The sequence below is a fragment of the Mesoplodon bidens genome (assembly GCF_964165515.1).
Source record: "Mesoplodon bidens genome assembly, chromosome: 6".
In the NCBI taxonomy this organism is placed as follows: Eukaryota; Metazoa; Chordata; class Mammalia; order Artiodactyla; family Ziphiidae; genus Mesoplodon; species Mesoplodon bidens.
In genome coordinates this window covers 36,736,639-36,757,712 of record NC_138162.1, presented here as the reverse complement: position 1 = coordinate 36,757,712, position 21,074 = coordinate 36,736,639, and the positions used below count along the sequence as shown (strand labels likewise).

Here is a 21,074-nt window from a genome sequence, read left to right as displayed (position 1 = left end):
GCCTCTCACTGTTGTGGCCTCTCCCGTTGCGGAGCACAGGCTCCGGATGCGCAGGCCCATCGGCCATGACTCACGGGCCCAGCCGCTCCGCGGCATATGGGATCCTCCCAGACCGGGGCACGAACCCGTATCCCCTGCATCGGCAGGCGGACTCTCAACCACTGCGCCACCAGGGAGGCCCCGTAACTAAGTTTTAAGAGTGGTTGAATAGGGAAAGGGGAAAGGGTTGGATGATGGTTAAAAAACTGAAATTTGTGAGATTAAGTTTCACAAGGATAAATGCATATGGTTCCACACTACGCTCTGAAATTTATTCATAATCAATGAAAATATTCTTTCATTCACAAAAATAAATTCTCCTTTACATTTACTTATATAAGGTGAGGCTTGAAAAACTTCCATTTTTCTTATTGCAAAGCTTATTTTACAATTAATTTTGTTTGTCTCATCCTTCCTGAATCATCAAAGGCCACTTTTTGCATTTTTAGTTTGAAAAAAAAATCAAGTACCAATCTTATTTTTTCTAATTATATATTTAATTTATTGAAGATAATGCATGCATATGATTCAGATCTCTAAAATTATTAAATATATATACACACACAAAGTAGAAGAAATACATAATTTTCTGCTACAAATTAGCTTCAAATGCCTAGACTCCAAAACTCCAAAAGCAATAATATAGCAACACTAAAAAATAACTGAATGATACTCATGTCTACATACTGAATAAGAGCTGAATTAAGGCTACCACGTCCGTGTCTTCTGTTTCTTAAAAGAAAAGAAATAACAGCGTGAAAACCAGTCACCATGAGAAGTGTGGTGTGTAGATGTCATCTTCTTTCTCACTACTTGGGCGACATTGTTCTTCTAAAGAAATAGGAAGGAAAGAGTCTCCGACTGAAAAAATTATGGAAAAACTGAGGCAATGATGGTAAAAACTGAGGAAAGTGAGTAGAGACCACAGAGGGAAAATTAAACTGGACTGAAAATCAAGCAGGTAGAAATTCAGACATATTTTCACAAGTAATCTACCACTGCTAGGACCTGCTTTCAAAAGCAGCTTCTCAAATAGGCAATTGAAAAAGTTGCCATAAAACTAAACACAAAAATTAAGGAATATTAAGTTTTCCTAAGAAACTAAAGGGAAGAAATAAAAAGAATATTCCCATCTCAAGAAAATTGAAGTCTCCAAGGAAGGAAGTACATTGAGTTTAGAGATAAACAGATTATATAGATAAAAGATATAAGCAATACAATTAGGTATTAAAACCCAGAAAAATCAAGACATCAAAAATTCGGTGTTTTTTTTTTAACATCTTTACTGAAGTATAATTGCTTTACAATGGTGTGTTAGTTTCTGCTGTATAACAAAGTGAATCAGTTATACATCTACATATGTCCCCATATCTCTTCCCTCTTGCATCTCCCTCCCTCCCACCCTCCCTATCCCAGCCCTCTAGGTGGTCACAAAGCACCGAGCTGATCTCCCTGTGAAAAATCCGGTATTGATGAAGCTCCACCTTACCACTAATTCTAACCCCAAAAGTCAGATTCTCAAGGGGATTTATCATTAGTTCTAGCTGTCCTGCATCCCATTTCTGACCACTGAATATTGTTTTCTCACTTTCACTGCGACTCTCATGGAACAAGACTTTCATACTCAAACTACCGGGCACTTAACACTGTCTGCGTTCCAGGAGCTTTATTCAGGGATTTCTAATTCAGGTTGACATATAGGTAGTTAGAAAAGGAATTTATACCCCTTCCTCAACCCCGTTTCTGTCCTGTGATCACAACCACAACCACAACTACTACTACTACTATTACTACTACTACTACTACTAGAGCATAAATATGAGGAAGCCAACACCATCATGCATTTTTAATACCTTCACCTGATACAGTGTCAAAATTTCTCTCTAAGTGTTTATTATAAGAAAAAAAAAGTATGGTCTAGCCCATTCCTATGAGTACAACACTGTTCTTACCTTGGGATAATCCAATTCAAAGAATGTTTCCAAGTTGTTGATTAGGTTAGGATCTATTCCTTTCAGTGGTTTCAGAAGAGACACCCCTGGGAGCTTGCTATATGGTTGTTTGTCTGTTGCCTTCTTGTTTAGGTGTAATCGGCTGAAAAGCAAATGATACATATATTAACATACATTTCTGGAGAATATATTAGGGCCAAATCTATATGAAGTATGTATCAAGCTACCAATAAATTACTGAATTCTTTTTTTAATTGGCATCTTTCGAAAGGGGTCTCTGAAAATGAAAGAAAGTAGAACCAGGTAAGCTTCCAGTTGAGGAAAACCAGAACTAAGCAGAATGAATGTTGCAGTGAAGGCTGAAGCTTAAGACTGCTGTTTAGTGCTGTACTCTCAGAACCCAGAACAGTGCTAGGCCTGGAGCAGGCATTCAATAAATATCAGCTGAAGTAACAAATGACAGTGTTAGCCCACACATTAACTGACCTTCCTCCCAAATCGCCATCAAGGTGGCCAAGGAACTATAAACATAGCAGGGAAAAAAAAAAAAAAACAACCCTATTTGCACCAGAAAAATACGGAAGAGTAACCAGAAAAATCTGAGAACTTTCTATAACAAACAGTCCACACAACCACTGACTGAAAGAACTACCAAGCCAGCCTGCATGGCAAGCAAGAAAATGGGATAACTATCAGAACTCCCAATGTTCACAATCTCAGAATGGCAGGGATGGAATGGAGGGAAATTGAAGGTAAGAAAAAAAATCTCAATGATGACAGAAATGCCTATTAAGGACACTAGAAGATATACCAGTGTCACCAAATCACAGATAAGTTGGCCAAGGTTCTCAGCACTGCTCCATCCCATGGGGAATGAAGCACAGGGCTCCTAATGGGGGAAGCCATGCCAATTAGAGAAGAGAGAATGTGCTCCAGTTCATGTCAGGTTGTCACGATAAAGAGAGGAGACGCTCTTCAGCAGAGTGCTGAAGTTTCTAAAGGAAGTCACCAAGGGCGTCTTCCCTCCTTTTCATTAGCAAGTCTCCAAGCACTCAACAGTAATTAGAAGCTGGAACAATCACGGGGCCAACTGCAGGATATTTTAAGACACAATTCTTCCACATCTCTGAAATCAATGGCATCTTAGAGTTGCTGGCAGCCAGATGGCGGCCCGGACTTAATAGCATGAAAACCAACCCTTCTAGAAGATCAAGAAAACGCCAGTTATCAATGCATAGTGAAATATACTATTCATCTGGAAGTACACGAGTACCATCATCCACAGAAGTTAGCCACAGGCTCACTCCCCTAATTAAGGCAGGGGTGTGCTGCAGCAAACATCTCATGTTTCAGATAAGGTCATAAGCAGGGGTCCCCAACCCCCCCCCGCCCTCCCCCCATCCCCGTCCGAGGCCCGTTAGGAACCAGGCGGCACAGCAGGAGGTGAGCAATGGGCAAGTAAAGCTTCATCCCGCGGCTCCCCATCGCTCGCATTACAGCCTGAACCATCCCCTCCCCCACCCACGATCCATGGCATAATTGTCTCCCACCCGTCCCTGATGTCAGAAAGGTTGGGGACAGCTGCCAGAATGCATCTTTACGGAAAGAAAAGCAGGTTAGTACCTACAGTGGAAAAAAATTTAAACCAACAAAAAATTTAAAGAACAGTGTGGTCTCAATTTTTCATCCATAACATCAAACGCCAGAAAATAATGAGCACCATCTACAGCAGTGCTGTTCAGTGTGGCAGTGGTCCACAAGTTGCTTTTTACTGGCCAGTGATGAAAAGAAATGGAGAGAAAGCATTTAGAAACCTTTATAGCAGTTTGACATTGCCATGCCATCCAAGCATATGGTCAGTCATTTATTTTCACTGTAGTTTACCAAAGTATCAATCCATGACAGATTGGAAAACTTTTAAAGAACTGATCCTTTGCCACAGATAGTTTGGAAAATATTGATCTACAGAGTTCATCTAGAGGGCTGGAAAGAGGTAAAACCATGATCTAAAATTTATATAACCACAAATATGACAACTACTCCATTTCTAACAAAATAGTAGACTAGATGTCCGGAGAAATCCACCCAGTACAGAACATCTAGATTGCCAGAAGGAAATGTTTATATTATATATTTAATTGGTTGAAACAGTTATGTATCCACATGGTTCAAATCACTAAAAATATTAACAGGTTCATATAAAAAAGTCTCCCTGTCACTCCTGTCCCCCATCTGTCTTGTTGCCATCACCACCTCCCCAGCATTATTAGTTTCTTACTTATCTTTCCAGAGATTTTAAAAAATGTATATTCAAGCCAAAACATACACACACGAAATTCTTACATAATATTTACAATTTTCTCTCCTCCTTCTTAATACAAGCACACCAAAAGCATGTTTTTAAATATATGACTAAACTGTTAGAAATAAAAGGAAAGCGTCCCAAGTCAGAAATGAGGAGAAACCCCTGAGTGAGTAGTGCTGGAGACAATACTTGCACTGGGATCATCTGTTGGTCCCTAGTGACCTAGAAATGGTGACAAGCCTGAGACAGGAATGATAGTAAATCTGTCTGAAGAACATTGAATAAATATGGAATCTCTTACAGGCAAAGTAGAAAACTTCTGGACCACAGAGGGAAGATGGGGATGCCGCCTATCTTGGATTCAGTCCGAAGCAAAATGGAACAAAAGCAAAAAGGCTCCCTGGAGAACACCTAACCACGTGGGTTTGGAACCCAGAATGCAAACTATAGGTGTTGCTTGAACAAAACCTAAGAGATGGAACAAGAGAGACCACCATATGTGACCACGAATATATGAAAAGAACTACACAACGTCTAGAAATGAAAATGGCGGTCACTGACATCAGAAGCTCAATAGACAGGTCATAGAGAAGTTGCATACCCACAGTCCAAAAGACAACTGGAGAACTGGAATCTAGATTTGAAGAAATTATCCAGAATGCAGCACAGAGAGAATGAGAGGCAACGACATTGAAATCATGAAAGGGGTTGAGACATGGAGGCTAGAATAAGAAGTCTAAAATCACAGTAATTTTAATCTACTGGTCCCATTGTATGCTCATTAAGTGCTATTAAACTGTAACAAAACATGCATGTGAGGTGATGACCAATTATGGAAAAACCTAGCCCACTAACACACTGCATTTGGCGAGGCTTTAGATGAAAAACAATGTTAATTTAAACTGTGCTAAACAGTGTAGCGTTGATCCTGTTTTTTCCTTCTTCCCTTTGTCTTCATTAAGACATTTTACTTTAAATGCTAATATAGATATACCTCCTATCCTTTCATATCAAGAATGCAGCATTTTATCAAAGATAGGCTGACCTGCCAAACAACAATGAAGTCCTCTCCAGGTTTACAGTGAAGCAAATTGATGATAAGTACTATATCTGAAATTTCTACTCAAAATCATCATAAGCGCAACTGTATCACAGGACCTTTAAAAAAATTCTCATTTGTGCCTCCTCCCAATATCTGTCTATCTATGTATCTAGTCCTCTCCCTTCCCCCCCACCTCTCTAACATACAAACACACACACAATTTTCCCTCCACACCCCAAGGGGTCATCTTGTAGTTTGCCCCCTAGCATACAAGTATCTTACTTTGGAGAGTATTGTTTTGACTTATGTAATACAACTGACATAGCCCCTTGCTACAAATTACTTGAAATGCTTATCAAAAAAAAAAAAGAATATCCATTAAGTCAACATGCGCACGCACACACACACAATCACATAGCACTCTGCTGTGCACACAGTGGTGCTCCATGACTACTCAGCGTTCCCTTATTGAACAAATCTATTTTGAGCCCAAATGTACACTAGGCATTATCCTATGCACTGGTGATACCATGATGAACAGACGGACTCCATACTGTCAAGGAGCTGTGGTTTAACGGGGGAGGTGCCCACATACAGAAGCTCTTCTTTTAAAACTCCTAGAGAGGCCAACAGAGCCAAGCTCTAGAGCAAGAATACCTACCTGAACTCTGCCTGCCACACACAGAAATGATGCCGATGGGAACCTTGGCCATGGCCAGTGTGTTGTAAACTAATTTGTAGTTTTCAAATTATGAACAACAGCCCATTTGCCTGGAATCTCAAAAGTGGCTTGAATGGTGAAGTCCCCCAAGTGGGCCAGTTTCATGAATGGCTCTGACAGGGTCTTGCAAGGTCTCCTGGTTTCAAAGCAGTTTTTATTTAAGTATCTCAGGTCAGGGTTTCTGCATTACCTAGGTGGCATGAACGTGAGCTTACTGCCCTGACACCTTGCACAGGATTTCCTGTGGGTGCCCGTTTCCAACCCTAGCTTGATCAGGTAACTTGCTTTCTTGTAGGATCCTGGGTACAGCACTTTCTCCGTTTCAGCTGCTATACTGGGAATCCACCTCTACCTTCCCATCGTGCATTTGGCTTGAAGCCTTGACCTTTTTGTAGGGGAGCCAGGGAGTACTTTTTCTTGATACGTAACACATATAGTAAAGTCACATGTAAGTACACAGCTCAATGAATTTTCTCAAAGTGAAATACTCATGGAACCAGTATCCAGCTCAAGAAACAGAGTCTCACCAGAACCCCAGAAGCTCATGAGTGTGCCCTTCTACTAACTACCCTCTCCTCAAGGTAACCACATCCTGACTTCAAACACCATAGACTAATTTTGCTGGTTCTAAAATTTATCTAAATGGAGCCCCGGAGCACATACTCTTTTGTGTCTGGCTTCTTTTACTTTACACCATGCTTGTAACCGCCATCCTTGTTGGTACAGTTATAGTTCATTCAGTCTCACAACTGCATAGTATTCCTTGTATTAATATACCACACTTTATCTACTTTCTGTTGATGGACTACTGGGTTGTTTCCAGCTTCCGGTTATTACAAATAGTCTGAGACTTTGTCTCTGACTTTACATAAGTATAAAAACCCCTGGCTTCCCCTTTCTCACGCCTCAGGACTTCAACTTTTGGACAATATGAAGAAGCAGGAACTGGATGTACTCTCCCACCTGAAACAAACAAACAAACAAAAAAAGCAGACAAAAAATAGGAAATGTTTTTAAAGATACTGAATATCAGGTAAAGAAGTGATTCCTAAGACATGAAAAACGAATGAGGTGAGTCCTCCAATTGCCTCAGCTTACTGTTCTGAGACAATTTCCAGGCCAGGAGACTCCTGTTTTTTTTTTAAATGTTTAGTATACAAAACGCCCACAGGCAGAAATCACAACGTACTGGACCATTCCAGAGCCTCAGAATCTGCATTTTTACAAACATCTCTAATGATTCTGATGCAGGCTAGCAGTGAACCACACTTGAAGACACACTACAGTAGGCTGTCAAGTCTCTAGGGTCCAACACAATAGTATGTTCACAATTTTTAAAAATGTTAAATAAATGAAGAGTAAAAAATGGTTGGCTAAATAGAGCTGGAAGGTATGGTTAGTCTAGAGATGAAAACATGGGAGTCACCCACAGTTTGGTAAATACATAAGCTCTCCCAGGGGGAGCATGCCATTAGCAGGTGGCCACAAATCAATATACTAATATTACAGAACCAGTAATGCATGAGGGAGACCAAGAGTGAGTGACCAGGAGAGTAGAAAGAGAGCCAGGAAGAAAGTGAAGTCACAGAGGGTTTATTTGGCTGGGCTGTTTTCTTTTTGACAGGGTTCAAGAAAGAAAAACATTGAATGCTGTCGAGAGCACAAGATAAGAACTGAAATGTCCACTGGATTGAAATGTCCACAGAACTGAAATGTCCACTAGAATGTGTGAACACTGGTGACCTCAGAGTACTCTGGGCAAGGGGCAGGTAGATAAAAATGGTTAAGAAGCAAATGAATGAGAGGTGAGCTGTGATAACAGTGAATAAACACTGGTTTCTCCTGAAACCTGACAGTGAAAAAGAGCCAAAGAGTAACTAGATGGAGAAGGGTTTTTCAGTTTAATTTTTAATTATTTTTAGCTTTTAATCCTTGAGTATATATGGTCAGGGGAAAGAGCTAGTCAAAAGGTAAATAGAGAAAAAATAAAAATAATTAATGGCATGATAGGATCCACAGTGCGAAGTAGGAGTAAAGGTAATGTGACAAGGATGAAGGTAAAATGGTGAAGATGTAGAAGAGGTGCTGCCAGTCATGGGTGTCAGGGCTATAAACAGAAACAAAGTATTGCCAGATACCAGCGTAGGCTTAGCTGAGATTTGAGACCATGAATGTGTAGTAATACCAACCCACGTGGCTGTGTGATTACCTCTGCAAGATTCTGAAAGTTGAGAAGCTGTAAATTATGAGATGGATACAGGATAACAGGGCAGACTGATATGAGGGAAGGCAAGGGGCAAGATAACGAAGTGATGAATTGTAATGGAGAATTAAGTGAAACCAAGAGGTAAGCAGGTAGAGGCCATACCTGTCGATAAATTGCCTAGAGCAGCTGCTCTCAGCCTTGACTGTACATGAAAATCACCTGGGGAGGGTTTTTTTTGTGAAAATTCCTGATGCCCAGACCAAATAAATCTGAATCTCCTGAATTGAGACCCAGGCAGCAGCATGCTTTAAAAAAAAAAAAAAAAAAAAAACCTCCCCGGTGACTCCAAAGTGCAAAGTTGAGACCCACGGACCTAGGAAGGCTAGATTAACAGAAGAGGGCTGAGATGGAAACTCTCAGAAAGATCAGCAGTTATGGGATGGACGGAAAACAAGGAGCCTGTAAGGAGCCATACAAGTGGCACGAGAATGGGGAAGAGTTGTAGAAGAGAGAAAGTAGGGGCTCTCTCCCTAGTGATCTAAATGTTGCCAGTTATCAGAAACTTAAGATTCATAGCAACTGGAGAAATTCCCATACAGATTACCCTATCCCTATGGACTACTTCTGGGGTTATTTTTAGGTTATCACTGGCAGTGTATATAGCATACTGGTTTAAGAGCCAGGGCTGGAGGGCAACTGCCTGGATTTCTGTACCAGCTTCACAGCTAACTAGTTGTGTATCCTTGGGCAAGGTACTTCTTTATCTCAAGTTGTTGTTGTTGTTGTTGTTTAAAGAGTGAATAACAGTACCTACCTCATAAAGTATTGATAGTTGTGAGAAACAGATGAGATCAAGCCACAAAGTAAACATTCAGTGATAGCTATCACTGGTAATTTTTTTTCAAAAACTGCTAATTTTAAGGACATTTTCCACTAAATGTAACTCCTCTGAATTATCATAGTTCTGATAAGAGATTTAGAGATATCAAACATTGATGCGACATATAAACAAAAAGGAAGGACTGGAAATTCATAGATTTAAAGATTATTTCATATATATTTAAAGATTAGACCATTATGTTGGTTTTCTTTTTTTTAAACATCTTTATTGGAGTATAATTGCTTTACAATGCCGTTAGTGTCTGCTGTATAACAAAGTGAATCAGCTATACATATACATATATCCCCATAGCCCCTCCCTCTTGTGCCTCCCTCTCACCCTCCCTATCCCACCCCTCTAGGTGGTCACAAAGCTTGGTTTTCTTTTTAAACATAAAGTCAACTCTTATGTATTAAGAAAGATTAAAGGGGGAAAAGGGAATCATCAAAAGTCTCAAATCATGGTTAAAACAGAATAAGTCAAAACATGGGATAAAACATTTAATGTCAAGTTTAAATTATATCCAATATTTAAGCTAAAATTGTATTCAAGGTTTAAATTACACTCAAAATTTAGGAACCAATTTAAAGTTCTATAGGTGTCATCTAAAAGTATAAAAACAATGCAAGTATGAGAGTGAGAAGCATTAAATGTCACAAATTATTATTGCCCCAAAATGACCTGTTACTGTTTTCTTAGGTGAGCTCTCCTTAAGACTATTAAATGGGTTCTCAGTTGGGCAGAGGTACTGCACAGTCCTGGCTTCTCAAAATCCCTCTATCCTCAGAGCCTGGCTCAAAGTGTTGGATTCTGTAGCCACATGAATCCCCCCCTTCCCTTGGTTCTGCTCGAGGGAGAGACTGTCACCCTCAGAGCTGAGAGGCAGAGGCAAGATAATTGCCCAATGCAGCAAGTACCATGTACAAAGCAACTACTGGTTACTATGTAATCCAATCAATACCACCGTCTTTCATGAAGATATTTTCAGGCATTCCAACGTGGACTGTATTCTGTTTTGTTGACCATTAAATCACCACGCCTAACACAGTCCCCAAAGCAAAGACTACAATGCAGCCTTCCTCCCGGGGGTCCAGGCCTGAGAGAAAGCCCCTCCCCGCAGCCCCTAATACCCGGCAAGCTCTCAGTCAGTGGCAGCATGTCCAGGCACCAGGACCAGCAGATCCAGAGTCTGGGATTTTAATACTTTTCTTAGTTCTCTTGAAACAGAATCTCCCCTCCTAACATGTATGTCCATTTGATTTTCAGAAATTTGATTTTATTACATTTTCAGGAACACATTAGGTAAAAGAGGAATGAACCTCTTATATACTAGCCAATGGTTTTGATTGGCTTCATTTTTGAAGAATAAAATGATCCTGAAACTCAGGGAGCAATTGGGGAAGACAAGAAAGCAGGGTAAATTTTCAATACGTGTCATTTTCCAAAGGAATTATTTCTAAAGTACACTTGAAATTGAGAGCTGCAGTCAAAAGAAAAAAAGAAAATCGAATTCATGTAATTAAGCCATGTCACTGTCAAAGACAGGGAGGGGCAGATGCTCACAGCACACTGCTGCAGGGCTGTACCTGCCAGCTGCAAGGACAGGGAACAGAAGGGTAGGTACCATCTGAGGTGCTTTCTCAGAGTAAGAGTCACTTCAGTCTAAAAGGTCACGAGAGATGAATCACGGGCAAGAAAGACAGGCCTTCAGGGTCCTGCTTTCCGTTGCGAGCTAGAAGGACATCTATTCAGGGAACACTTCAAAGAACTCCAAGGGATGGTAAGGAGTATTCAGGAATATTCTGCTGGACTTTATGGCTGCTTTGGCTTGATGAACCTTCATTGCCTCTCTGCATAAGGGTTTCCAACTTGTGAGCTGATAGGATGGCCTTGTTCTTCCTGGTTGATTTTTATTTCCTAACATCTCAGTCTCTAAAATTGTTACTGTCCTTTCCGTCATTTTAGTTAATTGTTTTATCTTTCAAATCTTTTAGTCTCCTCTCTGCCCCTACTCACCAGTTTATTTAATGGTTTGCACCATTTTAAAATGACTTATTGTACAGTTTTGTATTCGGATTGAGTTCTGAGTGGGAGGGGGGCCTGGAATGAAGGGAAACTTCTGGGAGAGGGCTGGCTGTGCTCGTCCCCTTCTGTCAGCCCCTTGCAGCAACCTTAAGACAGCGCTACACCTCCCAGAAGTGAGGCACAAGAATCTTCCTAGAAGCTTCTAAGGGAGAATATGGATTCCTTGAGGGCAAAGGTTCACCTTGCTGAACAGTCCCAGACTGTGCTGTGCAATTGAGCTGAACCAACTTACCTGACATTGGGAGTTTTCTCCTCTGCTCCATGCTATCAAGGTTGTTAATATTTCATGTAAAATTAAGTTGATTGCTTGATCAGCAGATCCCCTACTTCATATAGTCCATGCCAGCAATTCCCAATGATAAAAGGGTTCTGTTGTTGTTGTTAGCTACGATTGTGCCCTGGAAGGCTGTTACTTTGTTTAATAATCAGTATGTGTCATGACTAATGTTATCTCCATATAGCACCTATCTTGTCAAAAATGGTACTGCAGCAAAACGAGCTTCATCAGCAACACAAAGCATACCTGGTGCAACATTAACTTTGTAGACACAAGATTCCCCAGAGGACACAGAACAACCAATAGTGAGTTAGCTTTATAGGAAAACACAAACTAGTTCCAATGGACAACGGACTTGTACACTACAAAACACAAAAGATTCCGTCACCATAAAAAACAAAGAGGAGATCTTTATTAATTTTGCTCCCCCTCCCTCCCCAAAAAACTCCACTCACTCACCCTTTGGTGACAAGAGTCAGCTTTAGTGTATGGGAAATAAGTAGATCAAGGTATTTTGCTAACAGCAACTAATGGCTTTGCATTTCCCAAAGGGCAGATCTAAGTGTAAAGATTATGATGGCACGACAGGTATTCCCTTTGGAAAACCTTGGGGGGAAAATTCAAATCTAACAAATGATTTGTGGGTGAACATGTTATTGATACGGCCCTGTTTCTATCTGAACCACGATTAGTTAGAAATAGTGAGATAAAGATTCCATTTGGTCCAAGTAATTTCATTGGAGACCATGGCCACTGAATGCATCCCAAATTCTGTCCATCTACCTCAAATCACAATGGCCAAACGACACTAAGTTAATGAGTGAGCAAGAATCCCACCATTACCACTGGAAAAAATTCAAAGATCATTCATTCGACATGCAATAATTGAGTGCCAAGTAGCAATGAAGATACAATAGTAAGACACCTCCTTAAGGCAAGGATATACAATGGAGAAAAGACAGTCTCTTCAATAAATGGTGCTGGGAAAACTGGACAGATACATGTAAAAGAATGAAATTAGAACACTCCCTAACACCATACACAAAAATAAACTCAAAATGGATTAAAGACCTAAATGTAAGACTGGACACTATAAAACTCTTAGAGGAAAACATAGGAAGAACACTCTCTGACATAAATCACAGCAAGATATTTTTTGACCCACCTCGTAGAGTAATAGAAATAAAAACAAAAATAAACAAATGGGACCTAATGAAACTTAAAAGCTTTTGCACAGCAAAGGAAACTATAAACAAGAAGAAAAGACAACCCTCAGAATGGGAGAAAACATTTGCAAAAGAATCTACAGACAGTGGATTAATCTCCAAATATATAAACAGCTCATGCAGCTCAATATTAAAAAAACAAACAACCCAATTCAAAAATGAGCAGAAGACCTAAATAGACATTTCTCCAAAGAAGACATACAGATTGCCAAGAAGCACATGAAAAGCTGCTCAACATCACTAATTATTAGAGAAATACAAATTAAAACTACAGTGAGGTATCACCTCACACTGGTTAGAATGGGCATCATCAGAAAATCTGCAAATAAATGCTGGAGAGGGTGTGGAGAAAAGGGAGCCCTCTTGCACTGTTGGTGGGAATGTAAGTTGATTCAGCAGCTATGGAGAACAGTATGGAGGCTCCTTAAAAAACTAAAAATAGAATTACCATATGACCCAGCAATCCCACTACTGGGCATATACCCAGACAAAACCATAATTCAAAAAGACACATGCTGTGACTTCCCTGGTGGCACAGTGGTTAAGAATCCGCCTGCCAATGCAGGCGACATGGGTTTGAGCCTTGGTCCAGGAAGATCCCACATGCTGCAGAGCAACTAAGCCCTTGCACCACAACTACTGAGCCTGTGCTCTAGAGCCCGCGTGCCACAACTACTGAAGCCCGCGCACCTAGAGCCCATGCTCTGCAACAAGAGAAGCCACCGCAATGAGAAGCCCATGCACCGCAACAAAGAGTAGCTCCCACTCGCCACAACTAGAGAAAGCCTGCGCACAGCAACAAAGACCCAACGCAGCCAAAAATAAATAAATTAATTAAAAAAAAAAAGACACATGCACCCCAATGTTCACTGCAGCACTATTTACAATAGCTAGGTCATGGAAGCAACCTAAATGTCCATTGACAGACGAATGGATAAAGCAGATGTGGTACCTATATACAATGGAATATTACTCAGCCATAAAAAGGGATGAAACTGGGTCATTTGTAGAGACATGGATGGATCTAGAGACTGTCATACAGAGTGAAGTAAGTCAGAAAGAGAAAAACAAATATCGTATATTAACGCATATATGTGGAATGTAGAAAAATGGTGCAGATGAACCAGTTTGCAAGGCAGAAATAGAGACACAGATGTAGAGAAAAAACATAGATACCAAGGGGGGAGACTGAGGGCAGGTGGTGGTGGTGGTATGAATTGGGAGATTGGGATTGACATATATACATTAATGTGTATAAAATAGATAACTAATAAGAATATGCTGTATAAAAAATAAATAAACATGTAAAAAAAAAAAGACACCTCCTTACCCTCAAAAGCTTATAATCTAAGTGGGGAAAGAGACAACGGAACACCTATTTGTTTAGATGGGTAAATTCAAGATACTGTGGAAGGACATAAGAGGGGGTGCCAGTTCCAATAAAGAGCTAAAAGTCGACAATGACTTGAATGAGTAGGAGTTAGTAAAACAAAAAGGAAGGAGGGGAGGGAAGGAGGGAGAGAAGGGGAAAAAAAGGAAGGAAAGAGAATTCTAAAGAAAATTACATTGCATATTCAAGGGAAGGCCAGTAATTCAGTGTTGCTGGAGAAACAGGCACAGGGGATGGCTCAGCTCCTACAGAACTATACATGTCTTGTTAAGGAATCTGAATTTTAAACTGAAGGCAGTGGGGAACCATGGTAAGATTTTAAGCACATGATCCAAGATTACTGCACCAGAAAGATTAGGTTACAATAAGAAAAATAAAGTAGATAAGGAGCAAAGCTGTAGGTAAAGATACCAGAGAGTAGAGAGAGTTCAATAATCTAGGGCAGAGATAACATGTACTGAACTAATAATGTAGGTAGGAAAAGGGAGGAATGATGAATCAAGAGAATCATCACTAAATATTAAAACTGAATTACGATTTCCTTTTTGCTTTTTAAGCTATCACAATATAGTCCAATTCTGTATCTACCCCAGGCTCAGGTTCAAGGGGCTCAATTGCCTTATTCGTGCACCCAAAAGTGGTTCTGGTAGCAATGACCCTGACTGATGAACATCTGTCCAAAGTCCAAGTGCATCCTCAGGAATAAACCCAGAAAATAAGCTCTCAATTTACATTCTACTAAGGCTCAGAACATCAATATATTAATGAATTTAAGGCAAAAAAATCATATTACCTAAAAATAATATTTGAAATGCTAAAATTCACATTAAAAACACAATTACTTTCTAACAGGAAGTTTATCACAGTTATCCTGATACAGTGAGTATTTAAACTCCATTCAAAAGCTGTGCAGGGCTTCCCTGTTGGCGCAGTGGTTGAGAGTCCGCCTGCCGATGCAAGGGACACAGGTTCGTGCCCCAGTCCGGGAAGATCCCACATGCCGCGGAGCGGCTGGGCCCGTGAACCATGGCCGCTGAGCCTGCACGTCCGGAGCCTGTGCTCCGCAACGGGAGAGGCCACAACAGTGAGAGGCCCGCGTACCGCAAAAAAAAAAAAAAAAAAAAACACCAAAAAACAAACAAATAAAAGCTGTGCAGCAGGTATAAAAGTTGTTATACTAGAAAAATTAGGAAAGGCACAATTAACTTGAGAAAAAATCTTCAGGAAAAGCACCTCTGCTTTAGTAGAGGGCAGTTAATATTTATGGATACAAGAAGTATTTCCACCGTACCCTGGCACCTCCAGTCAATTAATAGAAAAGATAAAGCCTATCACTAAACATTAGGATACCATGTGTAGAGGGGAAAAAATGATAAATCCAAGGAGGGAGAGGGATGGGGGAGTGAGAGGAGAAAAAAGCAAGGTGTCTTGCTTAGATACTCTTATCTAGCAGTATGGCTCCTAACAGCTAAACAGGGAAGAAAACAGCAGCCCCCAAGCTATCAAACCACACTAGCTCTCAAAAAAGGAAAATAATCCATAAAGATCACTTAACCAACTCCGCCTACAGAGGATATAATCATTAGTTTTTGTTGTTGTTTGTTTTGTTTTGTTTTAGGAAAAAATAATCTTCAAAATAAGAGCCCTGAATTTCAAATGCTCTAATCTGAATGTTATCTTTAACATTATAGGGGAATTCCCTGGTGGTCCAGTGGCTAGGAGTTGGCGCTTTCACTACCACGGGGCCGGGGTTCAATCCCTGGTCAGGGAACTAAGATCCCGCGAGCCATGGGGGGGCGAGGGGGAGACATTATAGGCAAAATCCCACAAATGTCTGCCGTCTAAAATATGTTATGAAATGATTAGGCATCAGTCGATACTAAATCTGGAAAGGAGCAAAGCAGTAGGTAGAGATACCAGTGAGCAGAAAATATTGAAAATAATGGTTCTCTAGTTTATAAATCATCTCAATTTTTAAAATTGTAGGCATATAGGAACTGTAAGATATTTATGAAATTGGAGCAAAAAATTTCATTGAACAATTGTTCACTGTATTAATCACATTCAGCTCCATTTTTAAAATACAGGCCAATACTTAGCTCTTTATCTCATTTTAAGAAGTTACAATACAATAGAACATTGAATCTAAATTAACTAGATACCATTATACACTGTATTTAATTTTTAAAAAATAACCACTGGTTTTAAAAAAGAATGTTTTATCGTTTTTCTCAGCAATTTCACTACAATGTTTGTATTACTAAAACATTTTTAAACATTAGTAGCTCACAGATTATGCTCCTTAATCTGACGACCAGATATGGAGACATATAAGGTTTTGAAAATAGGCTCCATTTCCACCAGTTGCAGGCACAAGGTTTTAGGAGAGAACCAATATATGATTATTTTATTTATACTTTACCTCACTTAAAATGATTTGAGAGGACACAGAACACCTGTTCAGAAACTATATTCTTCAATAAAATACAGAATGCTTAGCACAATATTTTAACCAAAATATCATTGCCAATGTTCTTTAACCTTGCTTGTCAAAATGTGGAGATTATCAAATTTGCAATTTTAAATACAGAAGAGAAAAGGAGAGGACAAAACCTTAGGGCTCTGCTTGAAAACAACTCACTAAATTGAGAAGTATCTTTACTTCAATAAGAAAGGAATCAAATCAAACATGTAAATAATTTTGATGGTGGGATGAGATGAAAAGAACTTAATTTTTTTAAAGGCAAGATTTAATTTATACATAAATTAAGCTGTTGATTTACTTTATGTTCAGTTATCCATTTCAGAAAGAGAAGATTCCTACTCATCTGTTATAAAAAAATTGCACTTTCTCTATTCTATTTTCACATAACTTTTCTGAATCCTGTTACTGTCAATATAAAAGGTAACTTTATGGGGCATTGGAAAAGAAATACAAAGACTCTTTACAGTATCTTAACTAAGCTAAAGTTTGTACTAGTCTCAAAAACTAGAAGTATTTTAAGTAAAAAAGTATTTAAGAAAATTCTGCAGTTTATCATGAAGCACAAAATAATTTAAAACTATTCTGGAGTTGTCACAGTCTAAGAGTATAAACATTCCCAGATGGTTATTTGAAGTATTAAGCTACATCACCAGTGTGAAAGAAGTGTGACTTTATCATTATGTATACATCATAGAGGGAAGGGGATCCATCATGGTCCTATGTTGAAAGAAGTCAACTTTCTTCAAATCAAGCTGTGAATTTAACAATTCCAATTTAAATACAAGATTACTTAGTGTCTGAAAAAAAAAAAGGTTCTAAAGTTCATTTTTAAATAAAAATGTATAAAAAGTTAAAAATTTGCAAAAGAATAAGGAGGGGCTGGCCTCGCCAGTAATATGGTAATAAAGGTAATAATACTTCATTCATTAAAATAGTGGATACTGGTACACTTTGTAAGGGTAAAGTGTAAAAAAAGAATCTAAGAAAACTCAAAATACTAAAAGAAAAACAGATACTTACTATATAATAGTTGGGGGAAATGGAGAAGATAAAAAATTTTACCAGTCAGGAAAAAAAAAAAAAGACTTGACTACCTAAAACACACAGGTACACACTTTTTCTCCATGCTAAATACATGTACAAAGTTGAAAGACAAAAAAAACCAAAACCAAAACAAAACAAAAAACAACAACCTGGGCAAAAACTGCAACATATCACAGAAGAACAATCTTCCGATTAAAAAGATTAACACAGCAATACACTGCAGCACAGGCAAAAGATTGAGTATGAAATTTACAACTAAATGTAACTAGTATTAAATATATGAAAAACATTCAGTGGAACTAGTAATTAAAGAAATGAAAATAAAAAACAGAAAACAGTAAAAAGCCTGATACTTAGTAAGGGGAAATGGGGACCATCATACAATGTTACAAGGACTATGAATAGATACAACCTTTCTATAGAGCAATATGTAATAAAGTTTAAAATGTGCACCACTTCTGGCCCAATAATTCCTCTTTCAGAATGTAAACTAAGGAGATCATCTCTCAAAGATGTAAGCATATGAATTCATCACCATATTGTTTGTAATCTTGACAAATTGAAAATAACCTAAATGCCCATCAATAATAACAATGAATACATATTAGTACCTCATAAACAAAAATGTCATGCATCTATTAAAAATGATGGAGAGATCATAGATTTCTTTTTTTAAATTAATTATTTCTTTATTTTTTGGCTGCGTTGCTCTTTGTTGCAGTGCACGGGCTTCTCACTGAGGTGGCTTGTTGTGGAGCACGGGCTGTAGGTGAGTGAGCTTCAGTAGCTGTGGCATGCGGGCTCAGTAGTTGTGGCTCGCGGGGTCTAGAGCGCAAGCTCAGTATTTGTGGCACGTGGGCTTAGTTGCTCCGTGGCATGTGGGATCTTCCCCGACTAGGGATCGACCCCATGTCCCCTGCATTGGCAGGCGGATTCTTAACTACTGTGCCACCAGGGAAGTCCCTCATACATTTACTGACATGAGAAAATTACTCAAGACATTTTACATGGACGCTCCATGTGAGCAGGGGCCCTGCATGTATTGTTCTTCAATCTTATTTCCAGCACCTAGAACAGTGCCTTGTATATACAAAAGAGCTTCCCAGAAAGTATTTATTAAATAGATGAATTTTGAGGCTGGTGAAAGAACAACCATAATATGGCCCATTTCTCTCTCCCTCCTTACCTCCCTCCCTTCCTTTCCCTCCCACCGGAGAAATATAATTGGAAGGATAGTCACAAAAGGTTGACAGGTAATGGAGTTTTGGTGTGTGTGTTGAACTTTCTTCTTTCTTCCTCTCTGTACTGTCTAAATGCTCTATATAGTAAGCATGTTTTATTTTTATGATTGGAAAAAGTGACAAAATTGTTTTTTAAGAACTCATATATTTAAAATGAACTCCAGAATGTCAGTGCCTACAGCTCACAAACTCCAAAACCTAAGATCAACAGTGTCCAAGAAGCATTTTTCTTTCATCTTCAAAGAAATATCAGTATGCCTTGTACAATGTAGCATCTTTCTCCAGTACCAGGAAATGCCACACTACACTAATAAAATGCAGCATGTCCAAAAGGAAAAAGCACACTTTTTCTGTAGTGCAAAGGAAAAAAAAACTATAAGTAATTAATTTCTTAAAGTTCTCCCCTCTCTTCTACTAACATATACCTTATTCTAATGGGTGGTAAACATCACTATGCACCATCATCTTTTTGGGGGTCTAAAAATCCAGTGAATCCAAGAGTAATGCACTCTATGCCAATTCTTTCATATCCTCATGAAGGATAAAGACATTTTAAAGACATCTGAACAACTGAAATATCAAAAGTAGCTACAGACTCTATGTCATATTCATCCATTACCCGGTTTTATTTTATTCATAGTCTTTATCACTATCTGAAATAACCTTATTTGGAATTTTATTATCTGTCTCTCCCTTCTGGAATGTAAGATCTTTGAGGACAGGAATTCTGTCGTGCTCGCCACTGTGTCCCCAGTGAAAGGCATCTAATGAAAAGGTGTGTGTGGGGGGGCACATCTAAACAAGATAATAAATAAGGAATTGGGAAAAAAAAAAGGAAAGAAAACCACACTGAAATGTACAAGCTGACATGACTGAAGACTACAACGCCAGCTCAGACATTTGGTGGACATTTTTCAAGGTGGACAGGTGCTTCACACCTATCTAAGGACACACAGCTCTTCCAGGAAGAAGAAAATCCACAGGGAGGTCTCCAGGTGGCTGTGTGCAGCTCACCGAAGAGTGGAAACGATCATCACCATAATAGAAACGTGGCCCAGGTCGAGGGAAAAACACAAAACAAAACACAATACACCATACATCTTGGCCCAGATGAAAAATCACACGAATCCCCAACACAATCAAACCAAGCAAGCAACCTTCCGCCTGACACGTAAAAAGAGCATAGTCTCCTTTCTCCTGGCTGTGCAGTCGCCTGAAGCCCAGCCATCCCCTCACTCGCCACTTTTCTCTTCCAATGAACCCCCCGCCCCAGCTGATGCACAGGGAGAGGGAATGGGAGGAAGAGTCTGAGAATTGGCTTTCTCCACCCCCATCCGATCCCAATCCCCTCCAAAGCGAAATTCCTCCCACCCTCGCCTGTCCCCAGGCCTCGACCCCCGCCACGGGCTCCTCTAGCTGCCCCTCACTCACGTGTAGATGATGGCCATGAAATGCATCAGCCACAGCACCAAGAAGAGGACGAACCCGAAGACGGCCATTCCCTCCAGGGCCAGGTCCAGCAGCGCCATCCCCCGGCCTGGCCCGCTCCGGCCGCCGCAGCGGACAGCGCTCCCGCAGGAGGACAGGGTGGGCGCCCGGCGCGGGGTCGCAGAAGTGGAGAGAAAGGTGGCGAGAGGAAGGGGCGGAGGGGGGTGGGGGCGGAAGGGGCGGGCAGGGCCTGCGCGCCCCCGCCCGCGCGCACTCGCTCGCGCGCTGGCCTGGGCGCGCTCGCGGATGCAGGCGTTGCGGTGGCCGGACTCAGTGGGCAGGGCGGCCGTGGCCCCGCTCTCCGACTCGTCTCTCCACCCCCTCGCGGACGCCGGCCGGACCCCACACGCCTGCGCCTCCGCCGCCGCCTCCCTGCCGCCTCGCCGCCGGGCTCCGGGCAGCGAAGCTCCGTTCCCTGCTTTGCAGCCGCAACTCCCCGTACTAATCGAAACCGCCGGCTTGCGCCCAGACTCCCCGGCGCACCCAGCCCCGCCCCGCCCCAGCCCTCCGGAACCGCGCCCCCCCCACCCGCCTCCGAGGGGCGGTGCGCGCCGCTCCTCTCCGCCCACCCTGCCGCCCTCGCGCCCGTGGCGTCACTGTCGTGAGCGCGCCCCTGGGAGACTTCTCCAGCTGGACGTCGGCAGGGTTTTTCCCCACCTCCGGGCTCAGGCCTCCGCCCACCTCTCAGTGACC

At 40.8% G+C, this 21,074-nt stretch overlaps 1 protein-coding gene across 1 annotated transcript in view; it reads right to left on the bottom strand.

Moving 5' to 3' along the window:
- UGCG (UDP-glucose ceramide glucosyltransferase) overlaps positions 1 to 20,851 on the bottom strand; it is a 36,804-nt gene extending 15,953 nt beyond the window's left edge. Inside the window, exons 1-2 of the mRNA XM_081237164.1 lie at positions 20,325 to 20,851; positions 1,992 to 2,133 (exon numbers count right to left, since the gene is read on the bottom strand). Of these exons, the coding sequence (XP_081093290.1) occupies positions 1,992 to 2,133; positions 20,325 to 20,422 (240 nt within the window). The 5' untranslated portion in view covers positions 20,423 to 20,851. The remainder of the gene's footprint in view (positions 1 to 1,991; positions 2,134 to 20,324) is intronic.
- Between the last annotated feature and the right edge of the window lie 223 nt (positions 20,852 to 21,074).